This window comes from Amblyomma mixtum, chromosome 8 (assembly GCF_055824585.1).
Source record: "Amblyomma mixtum isolate Tamu chromosome 8, ASM5582458v1, whole genome shotgun sequence".
Classification (NCBI taxonomy): Eukaryota; Metazoa; Arthropoda; class Arachnida; order Ixodida; family Ixodidae; genus Amblyomma; species Amblyomma mixtum.
This window is the reverse complement of record NC_143019.1, coordinates 4,301,112-4,318,063: the sequence shown is the minus strand read 5'-3', so window position 1 is coordinate 4,318,063 and position 16,952 is coordinate 4,301,112. Positions and strand designations below refer to the sequence as shown.

Below are 16,952 nucleotides of genomic sequence, written 5' to 3'. Positions count from 1 at the left end.
AAGCAGTATTTGAAAGCTGGCCGTTGACCAAGACGTGTTGCTGGCGCCCTTCAAGATAGTTTGTAATCCATTGAAGCACTTCCTTGTTAAGCCGAGAAACGATAGCTTGTGAAGGAGCAGGAGATGGGGAACTATGTCGAATGCCTTTTCGAAATATAAAAATACGCAGTAAATCTACTCGTGGCGGTCGAAGGCAGAGCAGAGGTCATGGTTGAATTCAGCTAGTTGAGTTACGCAAGAACGGCCAGCCCTAAAAACTTGCTGGGAGTCGGCGAAGAATTTATTCCATTCAAGATGTTTTATCACAGAACTGTAAATGATGTGTTCTAATAGTCTACACATATGCATGTGAGGAAGATGAGCCTGTACTTAGCAACATTATTCCTGGAACCAGCTTTATGAATCGGTACTGCGTTCGCTACTTTCCACTCGCCAGGCAGACAGCTTGTTTCAAGAGACTTATCGAATAACTAAATAGTGAGTAACCATATCTGTACAGGGGCGCAGGACATCCGAAGAAAACCGTCTGGCCCGCCTGCAGAGCCAGCTTTAATATTCTGAAGAAGATTGACACCGCTGTATATAACAACCAGGCCAGGCATAAGAGTGGTTACGTCCTCGGAAACAGGGGCGAGGTGACCTGAATAGAGCTGTGTAAAAGCAGACTGCAAATAAGAGTAGAATGAGCCGGCCTTTTTATGATCGTCATCTACCACAATACCGTTACCGTCAACTAAGTTCGGGATTCCTACAGGTCATCTTCCGTGAGATTTTAAGAATTTCTACACTTCTTAGAACTTGTTTGCAGCTTAGCTTCCAAGGAGTAAAAATAGTTATTCTTGGCGATCTTGATCTTAACTTTTATTTCTTTACCAAGACGCATTGGGCCATAAACATTACGATTCTTTTGTATCTGCTTAGGAGGTGGTGTTTTTTGTTGATAAGTAATATGGTGTCTCGAGTTACCCATGGCTTGTCAGCTTGACGTTTATGAGACATGCATTTACTAGGAATGTGAATGTATCCGTCTGTTCAAACACCTAAGCCGGAGCCGATTGCGAAATTATTGTTACCAGGTCCGTATCTTCCTACACTTCGACAAAGCAGTCTGAGCAGTCATTCGGCCACCCGCAGTCTGCATGCAATATTCCAAGATGAAATTCGCGCTCAGAGAGACCGCACTAAAGTTCTGGACCCGCGTGATCAACTGGATAGTACCCAAAGACGCAGGTCTGCGCATTAGTAAACAATGAGGTGGACTGGCGAGAGAGGAGTCTGTCGAGACCCACGAGCCAGCGGATCCGCTGCAAAATCTAGCTCACCTTTATACATATACCGCGCACCTACCCCTGAGCATTTAGCTCTGATAGGTCCCGACGGCCCGTTTCCTCTCTTTCGTAAAGAAACACTGTTTTTTTCCCGATCATAATACCAGAATGCCGAAGAACGGATCCCGGTCATGTTTTCCTTGATATGATATACAAAGAAGTGAACTACATAAATTTATGAATTTTCATCGCATCATCGCAGGGAGTAACGCGATATTTCTTAAGTTCATTAGGTGTAATTGCTGGCAAAAAGAATAAGCTGCGCCAAGACATTGGGATCAATCCGGTAGGTAAATTCTCATGACCGCCAAAATGTTGAAATCGCAACTGAGTGTTAAGAGTAAATGAATTTGGAAACCTTAATTAAAGTGAAATAATTTTTCAGTAGAGTGAGAAAAAAACAATACGTGCTGTTACTGTAAATAGCAACAAAAACATTTGGTTTTGATGCGAAAGAACGTCGTGTCTGTTTTCAACCTAGGTCACTCTTTACCAGATTCCTTACGAGAATGCGTAGTGTCCGGATATAAATGGTTACATATTGGCTGGTTTTTGAGATACGTCGAGGGACATAGAAAAGTTTGACACTCTTAAAGAGTAAAACAAAAAGACAGGCCGCAGAAACCATTTCGAACATAAACGGTAGGCAGTCCAAGAAAGCCGTTTTCGGCGAAAGTTCGGTGCTCTGCGGAGGCAAGAGAACGAATCCAGTCATCCATCTATCAACAAAGATTAATGATTTATTAAACTTATTCAGCATAATATGCACTTTTGTTTAAAATGCTATCCTGGAGGCAGTCGTTTCGCAAGGGACTCATTTCGTTGCGTCGAATACGTTCGGCTGCAAATATCCAAACCCAGCTTAGGGAATTATTCATACAAGGCACTAACAATGGGCGCATAATGCCTCTTAGCATGACGCGGCTCTTGCATAGGCAATTTGACACTAAAAAACTCCAATACAAACCTCACCACACAGATGGTCTGGACTGCCCCAGTGCAATTTCGGAATGCTTCGAGCCGGCTTCGCAGCAAACTGTATGTATTCGGTGGCAAGCTTGTCTGTCTCTCCGAAATATGTAAACAACGACTCTTCGAAAGGAAGCAGTCTTTTCTGGCACAGTAGTTACAACGCTCTGTCTTGCTTCACATAAAATAATCGCTTCATTCTAAAAGTTCAGACGACTGCAGTTCTCGAAGACAATTCATTGCACCCACCATCAGATTGAACAGTATGACCACAAAATAGTTTTTAGGGTTCTAAGAAAAAAACAGCAATCCAACAGCAATTGTATGCCGTGCAATTTAAGGCCCTATTCTTCAGTGAGGCGCTCTTGTGATTCACTCATGCTTCGCAAAGTGTCACCATCCAGCTGTAATCACTTTCACGCATGCGGAAATCCTGTGACCCTGAATTCCTAGCGCTATTTTACCACTGCTCAATAAAAAACACAAGGCTTACAAACTGTGCTTGCACCATGTATTTTTACTTTCAAACGTCGAAAAACCTAGCCCTTATTGTGGTTCTCATAAAGGCCCTTGGGATGAAGCCAGCGAAATGTAAAGAAGTGTCCTTTCCTTATTAATGGCTCAAGTTGATCAAAAGCGCAACAGTAATATAGTTATGTAGGCGCCAAAACCACCGATGTGTAGTAAGAACATAAATTTACGACTGAGATAGTTTGAAGTTGATTTCAAAGTATTGAAAGAAAAGAACACAAATAGGCATTTTCGCTTTACGGTGACACCATAGGAGTAAATGACATTCAAAGTTAAAAAAACTTATATGGTGAGGAAAAAAATTAGGCGAGGTTATGAATAGTAGACGAAGAAAAGGAAAAAGAAGCGCAAGTGCTATCCTATCACACTTTGAGTCGTAACGTGCGTTCCTAATAACTACGCCAGCTCCTCAATGGCTCGCTCTGGAAAGCCTCGACTTCCTGGAAAGCGAGCTGGCCGAGCTCTTGCGACGCTCGTGGAGAAAGGCACGACTCTGCCGGCGAGCTATCGTGAGCGGTGTCTTGAGCATCCACTTCTCGACATCCTCGCCGGCCCTGTCGCGAAGAGTGTTCACAGCTTGGATCTCGGTCGTCTCCGGTAGCACTGCCCATGCCAGCGCACCGAAGACCACCAGCAAGAGGGACGTTACGGCCAGCACAGTGCCTTGCAGCAGGCTTGACTCGATGGCCTCAAGGAAGGGAGTCATGGTGGCCCCGAGACGGCCGCACATGTACCCGATTGATATGCCGCAGCCTCTGAGAACGGTCGGGTACATCTCGATCGTGATGATGTAGAGGCTTATCGCAGCCAAGTCGACGGCTAGCAGCTGTGCAACGAAAACCGCCGTCCCCAAGCGAGAAGCATCGGCGCTGCCTGCAAGGTATACGATGCCGAACGTTTGTTCATGAGGTGGGAACGAGATAATTTTCAGGAGTCTGGATAACAAGAGGTCTCCAGAGCAACCACCGACGTGTTTCCTCCTTAAACGCCGGACTAACGCCATCTGAAAGTTCTATTCACCCCATGCGAGTTGATGAAGTGCGAATGGTGAAGGTTACACACGCGTTTCAACTAGACGTCCTTCTTGAGATTCGTGTGGTACGTTTTAATGATTCTTGTAGTGTGTGAACTTCAGCGAACGATTAGATTTCTCAGTTGTAACGTTTAGAGGACGCCGCACAATGAACAAAAGAAGCAAGTCAAACATTCACAAGCAAAGAGCATAGATTGATCTCTACTATAGGTAGACAGACCGTTTCATGTGTTTAAGAGCCCAAAGTGTTTGTTTCTGGCCGCTTCTCTGGTCGCTGTTGCGCCTCAATAAATCCTTGAAAGCGACTGGAACTTTCACCCTTACCACTCCGAATGTTTGAACTTGTTTATACCTTTGACAGAAGGTATAAAAGATCATATCGAACGAAAAATATGAAGCTCTGGCCCTCCGTAGTTTTGACAGAGACTCTGCTTGCACGTTATAGGGTATCCGCTACAATTATTTATAAGGCTTTCTCGAGTATACAAAGCTCTAAAATACCGAAAAATTATCAGGACCCGTTCTTCTTTAAGCTAACGAGCACCACAGCGCGAGAGCGCCGACTGAACTTTAGTTTTGAATATTGGAGGTGAGTCTCTTCTCTTGCGTTTGTGTTTGGGAACTGCCATTTTCTGCAAGCAATGAAGTGGGACAGCCCGACAAAGGTTGTATTCGCAGCTGTCAGGCAGTAATTAAAAAACCATTTCCCTTTCGAGAACTTGTCCTGGGCAAGTAAATGTTAAAGAAAACTTGTTCCGAATAGGTGTTTAAGAACGTCTTTTAAAATCGGTGACAGTGAGGACTGAACTCCTGGCGAACGTTCACTTATGAATATTGATCCCTTTTTACAGAATGAAGATGCGGGGACATACCGGGCACAATGAACGCAGCTCCCACCATGCCGGCAATCAGGCTGCCAAGAATGACCATGCTGACCGCCGTCGACAGGCGCCGTCCGTGGGTATTAAGCAGGAACACGCTGGCCGCCACGGCTGGGATAGCAAGAGCGGCGAACGCACGGTGGACTAAGCGGCTCTCCCTGCTTTCCCTGAGCCGGTAGGAGAAGCTGTTCACCAAGAACCAGCAGCCGTACACCACCATAGTCCCTTTGCGCAGTGCCTGGTTCGTGAATAGCTCTGCCGGTGACGCCTTATGCAGTCCCTCGCTCATGCTTATGCCGACCTCGACTCCCGCCTTCCTGGCCATGTCTTTGATGACTTCCAACCGCTTGGCGACGAGGTCCATGTCTGCGCCGTTCATCCAAGCCGCCGACATCACCACATCGGCGGCTCTTCTGATCCTGAACGTCGCAAGGAGCCAGCAGGGTGATTCTTTGATACTGTACACGGTTCCTATCAGCAGCACAGTGGGTACCATGCACATCAGCTGGATGACTGACCAGTCGTGGATCCAGTCGTACACCAGCTCGCCGTAGACATGGGCTGCTGCGAAGCCGCAGGTAAGGGCGATGCTGCAGTAGAGGACGCGGTGGGAGGAGTCCGTGACTTCGAATAGGAGCACGATGGAAACCACCACAAGGCTTCCGACGGACGCGGAGGTGAAGAAGCATAGAGTGGCGAACACCAGCAGCGTACTGGAGAAGGCGAGCAGCACGCCGGACACAGTGAGGACGAATAAAGAGGCGCCGAGCACGGGACGCCGGCCGAGACGGTCGGCCGCGAAGCCGACGAACGGCATGACCAGCAGGGCGCCGGTCATGTAGCAGGCTGTCAGCGTTGACATCAGCCTGCGTCGCTGGCAGACTAGGTCCCACTTGCCGACAATCGAGACGCGGCTGGACGCCTGCGTGAAGTGAAACGTCAAGGCTCAAAGGAAAACTAGGTTCGTCTTTTTTTGTGAAGAAGCATTCTTGCTCTCCAGCTGGCAAATTTCCCGCACATTCTAAATCTGTGCGCATATCAACAAGAGCCATCATTCTGGATGACAGGACTTGCTCTGGATGGCAGCACAATGGGTCACCAATGAAGTATCATTACATGTGGGCAAAAAGTTACGAAATGTACCTGGATGTACCTCAGCGTTGAGAACAGTGTGACCTTCTTGCCACTTTTGTAACTGGACATGACAGAGTAGCAATGCAGTTGTCGCAGTTTCATTTCATTTCTCTCGAAACAATAGTGCTGCCATCTGACGGTATAACAAACCCCTAGTTTCATCCCCCCCCCCGCAGCACGAATGGAAAACTAAAACTATTGTGTACTTGAATACTGTGCACTGCGCTATGACGGCGGGACCAATGATGGTGCGGCTGCCGCCGTTGCAATGAGAAGTCTATACGGCGCTTACAGTGAGAGGAATCCTCATGCAAAACTCGCGGCGTGGTGGGGCTCATGCGTGATCGGCCTTTGTTAGCTCCGTACCGCGTTTCCTGTGCAGGTGCTTGTGCAATCGCGTGTTTTATTGCGAAAACAATGCTACGCTAGGTTTTGAGCCGTCAGCGTGGTCCCGGCGGTAATCACGTTTGACCTTTAGACGACCCCCGTAGTGACGTCACACCGAGTGGAGGAAAAACTGGAGACCAGCTCGGCTCGTCGGCGTGGTACCAGGGTAACCACGGCGCGCAGCAGATCGCGAGGAGGCGCTCGCTGTGGTGACGTCACACCAAGCGGAGAGAAAACTGGAGGCCAGCTCGGCTCGTCGGCGCAGTCCCAGTCTAACCACGCCGTAGCTGCTCTCTCTCTCTCTCTCTCCTTTCCTTCCTCTCTCTGAGAGAAGATTTCGTGTGGATGGGTATATATAAGGTGTTTCGACCAAGGCCTCGTGTGCTTTCGCAACCTGCCGGGCTTAACCAAGCTAAGCCTCTGCCAATTTTTTTTTATCGTCACGAGAGGCTTTGTTGATCGAAGAGAATAGCGGAGAGATGACGCGGCGAGCGAGAGGCGAGTCGGTTTGATGCGGGCCGCAATAGTGATAGAACGCTATCATAGCGGCTGCCACTGGTGCAGAGAAGTGCGATCCTTTTTTTTCCGTTCCGCTGGAAGCCGGTCGACTTTATGCCGTGTCGAGGTACACGAAAAAAAACAGATTGACAATTTAGTTTGGCGTACTGAGGCAGTCTATTAGCGAGAAAGGTCGAGTAATGCTTGAACAGCACTTAACGTCGCGGATGCCTAAAAAGAATGGTGCAATGTGCGGCATTTAGTTGAACACCAGTCAATACAGGCGCCAAATTTAGTCAAATATACACATCTTCAATGCCAATATTTGCGATCGTTACGAGGGAAAGCCATCACGCACAAACTGTTGGAATATTCTTTCCGTTAAAAAGGTTACGGCAAGTAAACACTCAGCACAGCGTGATCCGGCTGACCTCATGAATCTTCCAGAGTGTATGGCTGAGGAAAAGCTCTTGCAAGTCAATCCCTACAGTGGGTGTTGGCGTGATGGTATATATGCTCAGCAGGTATGATTTGACGTCATGAAAAATAACGTGGGTCATTATGAACTACCTACTATACAGTTTCAATTTGTTGCGACTATCAGGATTCTTAACCCAGTGGCGGGTGTTAGTTTAATTTACTCTTCATGTCGTATTTTACCCATCTACGGACAACCTTGCAATAGAATGTCAATAATGCTATAACGAAAAAAAGTTAGTCAGGGTTTAATTACGGTTACACCTAAAGGTCGAGCGACAGTATTTTGGCCATCATCCAGGCCAAGTTTGGAGGTAAACACCGTGTCGGGCACGGTCATTTATGGTTGGACATCGATTTTGGTGAAAACCGGCCAAGGTCCAATTTCGGAGGTGGCGCGGGCCAAATTTTGGCGCTGGCCCAGAAAAAATGTGTAAGTCGCCATCGTGTCATGCATGGTCAATCATCGTTGGACATCAATTCTGAAAAAAAAAATAGGCCAAGGTCAAACTTCGGGGGTGGCCCGGGCCAAAATTAGGAACGAACCTGACAAAATTTGCAGTTCGCCAACGTTTCGGGCATCCTCAATTATGACTGAATATTGATTTTGGTCAAAATCTGCCGAGGTCAATCTGTTGTTATGCCGTGCTTCTTAAGGTTAAATAAACCAAGGTCAAATCAGACACGGAATGGTGAGCGACTTACGCGTTGAGTCGAGCTACCGCTCCAAAAAACACCCTGTACTGTGTTCCAGAATAGCCCTAAGTATGAAATGCTTTGCTGCAGCATAGCAAATTATACAGACTGAACCTCGTCGCAAGGCAGAGTCTCGTATCGGCATAACACAGCCGTCCATCAGCAGCGTCACTGGGGCGGCAGAGTGCAATGCCGTCCCTGCTCACAACAGGTTGCGCACCGCGCCGAACGACGTCGCTAATGCTCCGAGGCTCTCTCGATTCGGTCATAGCCGCGAGCGCAGCGCGTGCGGTACAACCAGTCCCAAGGGATCTGGTTGGTTTATGGTTTATGGGGTCTAATGTCCCAAAGTGACTCAGGCTATGAAGGAAGCCGTAGTGAAGGACTCTGGAAATTTCGACCACCTGGGGTTCATTAACATGCACTGACATCGCACAGCACACGGGCCTCTAGAATTTCACCTCGATCGAAATTCGACCTCCGCGGCCGGTACCGAACCCGCGTCTTTCGTGTCAGCAGTCGAGCGCCATGTCCACTGAGCCACCGCGGCGGCTTCCCAAAGGATCTATGCGTGCTGAATGGGGACGGAGATCACAGCGACCGGGACTCAAGTCTTCATCGCCCTGTTTCGTCGACGAGTGCAAATAAAGTTATTTTATTATCATCCTAAAGTAGGAAATAGGACCCGCTAGCGATCCCGCGACACTTTGCTGGATTGATTGGAGTGTTGTTTTTTCGAATGGCGCCTTTTTCCGAATCTCACTCGAAGATTCACGCTGCCAAGAGGAAATGGGCCGACATGCGCTCTTGATGCGAATATTTAGCTTTTACATTAGATAGAGACAGGCATGCGGACTAGGTTTCATATAACCGAGGGCGGCGTAATGCTTCCGTAACATAGTCTCTTATCAAAGCCGCGTTTGCGCATGTAATAGATTTCAGGATGTAGTTGCCCACTCCTAATTTTTATTTTTTTTTAGCGGTGGTACTGGTGGCGATAACATTTATTTAGAAAGGACAGGAGTTATGTTTGGATCAGCCCATAAGGGACCAATCCTTACAAACGCTAGGTGGAGGTCCCTAGTTTGGGACCCCAGTGGCGGTGGCCGCCTCCCGGGCGCGCCCGACTAAGGTAAATTTATGGGGCCTGTAAGTCGTAGCAGCCGAGCAGGGTCGCCTCCCAGTCCTCCCGGGTTGGGTTGGGGAAGTGGGGAATAGCCGGGTTGGAGGGGCAGGCATACACCATGTGATAGGTGATAAGTGATAGGTGTGCGAAGACACCCCACTAATGTGCGGGAAGCTGATGCTGAAAGAGGGGTCAAAATGTTTTAGTGCTGCCGGGCACAGCAACGTATTGGCGAGAAGGCGCAGAAGAAGCCGCTCATCCGCCTTCTTGAGGCCTTTACAGGAGCTAGGGTAAAGGCGATGGCTATCGTGATAATAGGTTGTAATATCTTTGAACGTATAGACCGGATTAAAATCGGGTTCCTGATCGGGTGGGGAGGAGAAAACAGCCCGGTGAGAGAGCGCGCGGGCGGCTGCGTCTGCTGCCTCGTTTCCTGTCAACCCCTGATGAGCAGGGACCCATATAAGGTAACGGTGTGCGGGGTCCGTATCCCGTATGCAATTTTGGTATATTCGATAGGCTAGGAAGGGAGTGCAGCCTTGGTCGACGTTCTGACAGGCCCCTCGTGAGTCGGTGATTATGTATTTGGAATCAGAATGTGAGGCCGCGAGAGAAATCGCGACCTCTTCTGCTTGTGTTGCACTGCGGGCTCTGAACGTGAGGCCGCTGTGTTGCTGTTGTGAACTACCGCTGCCGTGCAGCATCCCCCGTGGTGAGGGCCGGAGGCGTCCACCTAGTATACACCTGTTTTGTTGCCATAATGTCGGGCTAGGTGGATTGATTGATTGATTACAAACATTATAAACATCTTTATTTCTTCAATATTCTCAGAACATGTTGGTGGGCCGCCTAGTCCGGTAGTCCACTGGCTGCTGCTGCTGCTGCGCTGGCCCTCCCCACCAGCCAGTGCTGACGGTCAGGATCATCGCTGAGCAGAATAGCCTCCCACTGCTCCTCCAAGGGGTTGGGAATGGGCTCAACTAAGGGATTATATTGGCATGCCCACACCATATGGTAGAGGTTAGCTGGTGTAATTTAGCTGGTGTTTGGTATGTGTTGGTTTGTAGTCTCCTAAGGGTGTTCTCTTCTAACTTGTTGAGGGATTTGTGTGGTGTTGGGTACCCCTTTCTGGCTGTTCTGTATGGCGCAAGATTGTCAGCATACACTGCTAAACCTATTAGGTCGCGGCACCCTTCATAGTCATAAGGAAGCTTGGTGATTGTTTCGTAGTGATCATGCCCCGGGTAAGTCCCAGGTTAACAATGAAAGGATCCGACTGGCTGTGGTCGCTAGAGCTTGTGTGTAGATTGGTGAATGCGATGTCTAAGTTGCCCATTGTTACGCTGTTGGGATTAAAAGCATTTTTATCTAGCATGAATCGCCTCAGTTCATTGACCGCAACCATCAAGCATTCGTGTAATCTGGAGCACTGCGTGAGTCACTAAGATGCCGTTCGTTTAGGAGATTGTCATCTTCGGTGGGAACAAGCAATATTGGCTGATAAGAGATTGGCTTCCGTCGTGGAATTGTCATGCATAACGCGCTGAAGCTTGGTCTGCCGCAGTAAATGTAGCTTTTTATGGCACAACCTTATCCGAAAAGATGCAAGGCACGAAAAACAGTGTAAACGTTCATAAATATATAAAAAAGCAAGCACAACTGTTAACGCGTCACCACTATGTTTGAAAGGCCGTATCAGCCTTAACAAAGTCGAAGCTGCAAATGGTCTGAGCGATTGCGCGCCCCTGCGTTAATAATTCCTTTCCAGCAACCTCCAAAAAGCCAGTTTTGTTACAATAAGTTCCAACGAGCCAGTTTTCTGTGTATCTCAGGCGGCCGTGACGCTGATCGTTAGCTTGTTTGCGACTATGTTTAACAGAGGTGCCGGCTTGCGTACTGAAATATTAAGCGCGCAGATATGGCGTTTTCAAGAGAACCCATGTGGAGAAACGGCCATTTCTTATAACAACCTCGGAAGGAGAAACACATTTAGCCTAGAAGTGCACCGCGAGGAGCATGCACACCTAGAACACCTAGAAGTGCACCGCGAGGAGCATGCACAGCTGTGGCTGAAACACTGAGAAACGCCTGTTTAGTCTGGAGTTCGCGATCGAAGAGTCGAACTGCAACAAAATAAATAAGTGCGCTGAACATCAAAGCTAGACCTAAACAGCGAGAGCGTGAACGCGGAACTTAAACAACCTAAAGAGCAACTTTCGAGTCGAGCCCGCTAGCGAGTCGAACTGCAACCAAACAAATAATCCTCGCAATGCCTGCGTCATGAAAGCGTGCCCTGCATATCAAGCAGCGCGACGGGTGGGGCTCAGAGAATATTATGCGCGGTTTTCGTAGCCTGCGAACGAATGAGTCCAACTACAATCACACTGAACGTAATTTACTGCGAAGAAATACTGCTGTCGCTCGTTTCACACCAATTCTTCCGAAAAAAAATTGGCTGTGGTTTAGCTCTGGTTAAACCTGGAGGGTTGCGAAAGCAACATCTGAGCATAGCCATATATTGTTGCGTGAGCTACATTGCCCACACTCGCAGTTTCGTGTGCTCTTGCACGACCATACCGCATGCGCATGCGCGAGGAGCAAGTGACGGCACTACGCACAGCTGGCGTGCCTCGCCTCGCTCGCCATCATTTCCTTAAAATTATCGGAGTGTAAAACGTTGACAACGCCAACGCCAATGAACACAATGAACGCCGACAGCCGGTGGCTTCAGTGCCGCCTTTGTGGCACAAACGTGTCAATGCCTGCAGCTGACATCTCTTTCTCATCAGCCCACGTACCTATAAGCACGATTCAGGAGTCCACTGATCCAGGGAGCCATTATGCGCACTTCCTTTCCTTAAAATGATCGGAGTGTAAAACGTCAACGCCAATGCCAATGAACACAACAACCGCCAACGGCCTATGGCTTCAGCGCCGCCTTTCTGGCACAACGTTGTCAATACCAACACAAGCAGCGTACACCTGTCACTACCGCCACTTAGCTTAAAGCAGGGTTGAGGTGTCCACTGTTCCAAAATGCAGTTATACGCCTTCCCTTTCGTTCAGGTGTCCACCGAGATGTGGACACCTCGCCCTCACCTCATGCTACGTATATCGTGGCATAGCAGAGCTAAGCCAGTGGCAATTTCATATACACCACAAACCAAGCAGATGGCGATGCGCAATCGCTACTGCGCATCAGAGAGGGAGAGAGAGCGAGAGAGAGAGAGACTGTCGGCGAGGTAATGGAGAGCGCGCGGCGGCGGCGTGCGCCGTGTGACGTCACCTGCTCCTCGCGCATGCGCAGCTTGGCCTTTCCAGAGCGCCGCGAAATGGCTCGACGACTAGTGTAGTGTTGCTTTCGCAACAAAATTTAGGTGTGGTTCAACTACTCTTGTACCTGGTGAGAGAGCGAAAGCTATGGCGTATCGGGCAACTACAAGCGGCTTGGCGTCTGTAACGTTGAGTGCGTTCCGAACACTGGATAGGCAACGCGCCCACCCTGCCACCTGGCAGGTGAAGTTAACGGTTGATCGCGAGATGCTCACCCAAAGAACGCTGCAGCCTATTGCTGCAGTGCCGTGTCTGCCGCAACGTCGTCAGCGCTAACGCATGCAGCTCACTCTCTCTCTCTCTCACCATCCCACGTACCTTAAAGCGCTATTCAGGCGTCCACTGACCCAGGGAGGCAGTTATGCGCCTAAAACGTCGTCATCGCCAACGACAATGAACACAATGAACGCCGACGGCCTACGGCTTCAATGCCGCATTTCTGCCACACCGTTGTCAATGCAAAACGCATGCAGAGCACATCTGTCACTACCACCACGTAGCTTAAAGCGGCGGGTGCCGCCCAAGTACACGAACTGCTAGCAACCAAACAACCCCGCTTTATTGCCACATACAGTCATATATACACACATAGCGACACTGGTGCCTCTGGCGGCAGGTGATCCCCAAACCGGAACCGAAACCACATATACAACACATATCTGTCGACAAATCCCGTTCTTGTTGTTGCGACTGAAGGAAGGATGAAAAGGAAAGTGGACGGGCCTGCCCCCTGGCTCGAGTTGAGCTACAATCGCTTCCACATGCAGACAGGAGAGTCGCCAGATGTGAGAGGAAAGATGGAAAGAACAGACGCTCGTCGCAGCAACCACGTCCGCCGAAGTGGAGACGCCAGTTGCAAGACACCTCCTCTCGCCGAGCCGCCCCTTCTATATATACGATGCAACGCCGGCTCCCTCTCTGTTGTAGCAAAGCGGTTTCACCAGCTCCGCCTCTGACGTCATACCAGATGGCGCGGCGAGCGGCGCTGCCAGCTGCGGCGGATGCTAGGCAATGGCTCAGCTCGCGGTGTGGCCACCGGCCACAGCAAAACGGCGAGAATAAGGCGAATGTAGCTCTCGCTACAAAAAAAAAAAAAAAAATGGGTTGCGGTTTACCATGGTTAAGCACGAAATATTGCTCGAAAGCACGCGTTTCGATGGAAGCGAATCCCAAAAGGCGCACGTGTGCTGTGCAATTTCAGTGCACGTTAAAGATTCCCAGGTGGTAGAAATTATTCCGGAGACCTCCACTATGGCACCTCCTCTCTTTTTTCTTTCACTCCCACCTTTCGCTCTCTCGTTACAGCGTGGTTCAGGTGTCCACCGAGATATGTGAAACAGATACTGTATTCCATCCCTCAAAAAACCAATTAACATTTACATTTACACGGCTTTTTGCAGTTCGACACCACCGCCACGTCCCTCAAATCACGAGTGAGGTGTCGACAACAGAGGGAGCCACTTATGCACCATTCTTTTCCTCAAAACCAACAAACTCTAAAGAGACTATTTCAGAGCTCCAACTACGGCACATCTTTCTCTCTCTCTCCTTTCTCTCCAACATTCCTTCCTTCCCTTACGGAGCGGTTCAGGTGTCCACCGAGATTTGAGAATTACTCGCCATTTCCTTTCATCAAAAATCAATTTTCAACTTTTTATAAGCAAACTGGTAAACTGGTTTTTAATGAGGAAAGGAAAGGCGCAGTATCTGTCTCACATATCTTGGCGGACACCTGAACCGCGCTGTAAGTGAAGGGAGGAAGATGGGAGTAAAAGAGGAAAGAAAGAAAGAGGTGCCGTAGTGGAGGTCTCCGGAATAATTTTGGTATCAGTGCACGTTTTAGACTCCGATGATTTAAAGTGCGCATAATTGGCTTCCTGGGTCAGTGAACGCCTGAATGGCGCTTTGCGGTACGTGGGTGGAAAGGAGAGATGTGGGCTACATGAGGTAGCGCTGACAACGTTGTGGTAGCACGCGGCACTGCAGCAATGGGCCGCAGTGCCCATTGGGTGAGCAAACTCTCACGATCAACCATTAACTGCCGCCTGGCAGGTTGGCAGGGTGGGTGTCCGGAACGCAGTCAACGTGAAGACGCCAAGCCGCGTATAGTTGCCCAATACGCCATAGCTTTCACTCTCTTACGAGGTTCAGCAGTAGTTAAACCGCAGTTAATATTTGTTCCGTTTGTATTTATTGTAAATATCTTCCTTCGTGACTTTCATTCATTCATTTTATTTGTTTTTCACAACATGGCGTACACATTGTGAAAGGGGCCAAGAAGAAAAGCCGTTGAACCTACCCTTTTTTGTTTTAACTGGCAATGATTGTGAGCTTCTTCCGGCTTGTTTTCACTGTGCTCTTATTGTTTTATTGATTTTTGCAAACTGAGAAGAGCTTAATTCTCTGCATTTTTTCTTGTGTTCAGATGCACATGTGATGTGCTTTGCCTTTATGCCCACATGCCAGACTGCTGCACTGCTGCCAAAGAGGGGGCCCGTGGCCTTGTCAAGCAACGAAGGGCCACTTTACTCCGGGCCCCCGCCATAATCGGCACCATGCTGGCTAACTAAATTGAATTTGCAGAGAATGGACTGAACCGGAGACTGGAAATTAATTCGGACATGTTGCGGTTGATGCAAACGGAACTTGCAAAAAACGTTTGGCGGAAACATACTGAGTTCGAATTAAATTTTATAGGCTCCCACCCAGGCTTAAAAAAGGCGCCATTTTTGCTGGCTAAGGAAGTGAGTGGCGCTTACAGCGTAGATCCAGCCGTTGTCGCAGGGCACAGTTTCTCGGTCATTGAGAGAAGAGTTGGTGATTTGCTGCACGAACGGAGGCTCGTAGCGGAAGCATCGGCTGTACCTTCCGTCCGCCTCGACCGGTATGCTGGCGTTCTTCCACGTCTCCGGCGGCAGGTTGGCGTACGCGGCAGGTGGTCGGCACCAGTGGTTCACGGGCCGGGCCAGGCTCGTGGACGCCTCGGCGTGTAAGACTGTGCAGAACACTGCCAGCTGGGTGCAGACAAGGATGAGCCTCTGGAACACGCCGTGGCCGAAGATGAGGATGTGGTCGAGTGGCGACACGATGGCGTCGAACGCAACGGAGGTCGTGGCACCCCCGGTAGTCATCAGCGAGGGGATGGTATTTGAGTCAGGCCCGGTCTCTGGGGATAGCGGCGAAGTGACGGAGAACACGCCGGGCCTTGTCTCTGGGGATAGCGGCGAAGTGACTGAAAGCACGCCGGGCCTGGTCTCGGGGGGCAGCGGCGAAGCGACGCACAACACACCCAAAGCGGCCGTCGCTGGCTGAACGTTGCCGGTGGATGGTTCGACGGCACTGACGGCGCCGGACTCCTTTATCTCCTTGCTATGTCGGTCTGGCTTGGCAATGGAGGCTCTCTTGCCTTTCTTCCTGGCCATATTCTTAGGCATTCCGAGACCAGAACGGAGGGAAGCCTATGCTGGTTCGAGCCACGAAGGAGAGAGCGTGTCGCCTTGCCGGGGCGCTCCTTCTTCTTTGTCGACAGAAGCTTCGCGCTAGCACGAGCTCAGTACGCTTCTTCATGTGCTAAGGCGCGTGAAAGACGAATAACCTTCTGGATTTGCGTTATCCAGATTTACATTATCCGGACAGCCTTACAAATATAAAAAGGCGAAATATATGGAACGGCATAATTTTTTCTTTGAAATCAGGGCACAAAAAAGTGATGGAGACAAAAAATTATAAAAAGTTTCAATGCGAGACTAATATAGAACTTAACAATAGAGTCATTAACACTTAAATTTCAGCTCAGCTTACGCGCATGCCAGCTGTTATGTGCCGTTTCTGTGGCAGCGCAGAAGTGAAAAATTAAATTTTTTGTTTACGCGGATCCTAACTCAAGCTTTCATTAGTTTTACAATCCGCTTATGAAGGACTGGAGGAGCGTTGAAGCGTGAGCAGTGTTCTCGGGACAGTTAAAAAAAAAAAAAGATGTCAAAGACTTGTAAGCACTGAAACCATGGTTATTGGGTTTCTCGGTCCCGTTTCTTCTCTCCTTCGGTGCTGGCGCCAGAGGTTTTGCATTTAATCAAGTTTGCGAATATCTCCACATACGTAATAGTTACCAGCAGATTACCTTGATAATGTGTAAAAAATCGCCAATTTAAACGATCTTTCAGTAAACCTCAGGTATACAATTCTCTCTTTTTCGTTTTTTATTGTTTTTGTTTTTCTTTCCTCTTTAATTACACTAATTTATTTCCCGAATCAAAACCATTAGCTTCGCACCAGTTAACCCACTTATTTTGGCTGCCATCACGGAACCCTGGCCTATCCCCCGTCGTGGGAGAGTACCATGTCACTAAGGCCAGAACTACTGAGAAATTTTCGGTCTTTTCTTTTTTACTGAAGCAAGAAAACCGAACATTTAGGAAGGACAGTTTTAAAGTACTGGCGCAAGAAACACGCTAAATATTTTTCGCCAAGCGCTAGAACGCCGGGAAATTCTCCACGCTCAACAATTTAAGGCAGAGTTATAAAGAAAAGCAGATGAAATAATGAGAAATTTTACTTAC

General features: G+C 48.8%; 1 protein-coding gene across 1 annotated transcript; it reads right to left on the bottom strand.

Moving 5' to 3' along the window:
• Nucleotides 1–3,237: 3,237 nt before the first annotated feature.
• On the bottom strand, nt 3,238–15,815 carry LOC149331184 (solute carrier family 22 member 7-like). The gene is made up of 3 exons (XM_089555900.1): nt 15,153–15,815; nt 4,734–5,664; nt 3,238–3,701 (listed from the first exon to the last, which is right to left on the bottom strand). Exons 1-3 carry the CDS (start codon nt 15,813–15,815, stop codon nt 3,238–3,240), a joined length of 2,058 nt encoding a protein of 685 aa, XP_089412026.1.
• Between the last annotated feature and the right edge of the window lie 1,137 nt (nt 15,816–16,952).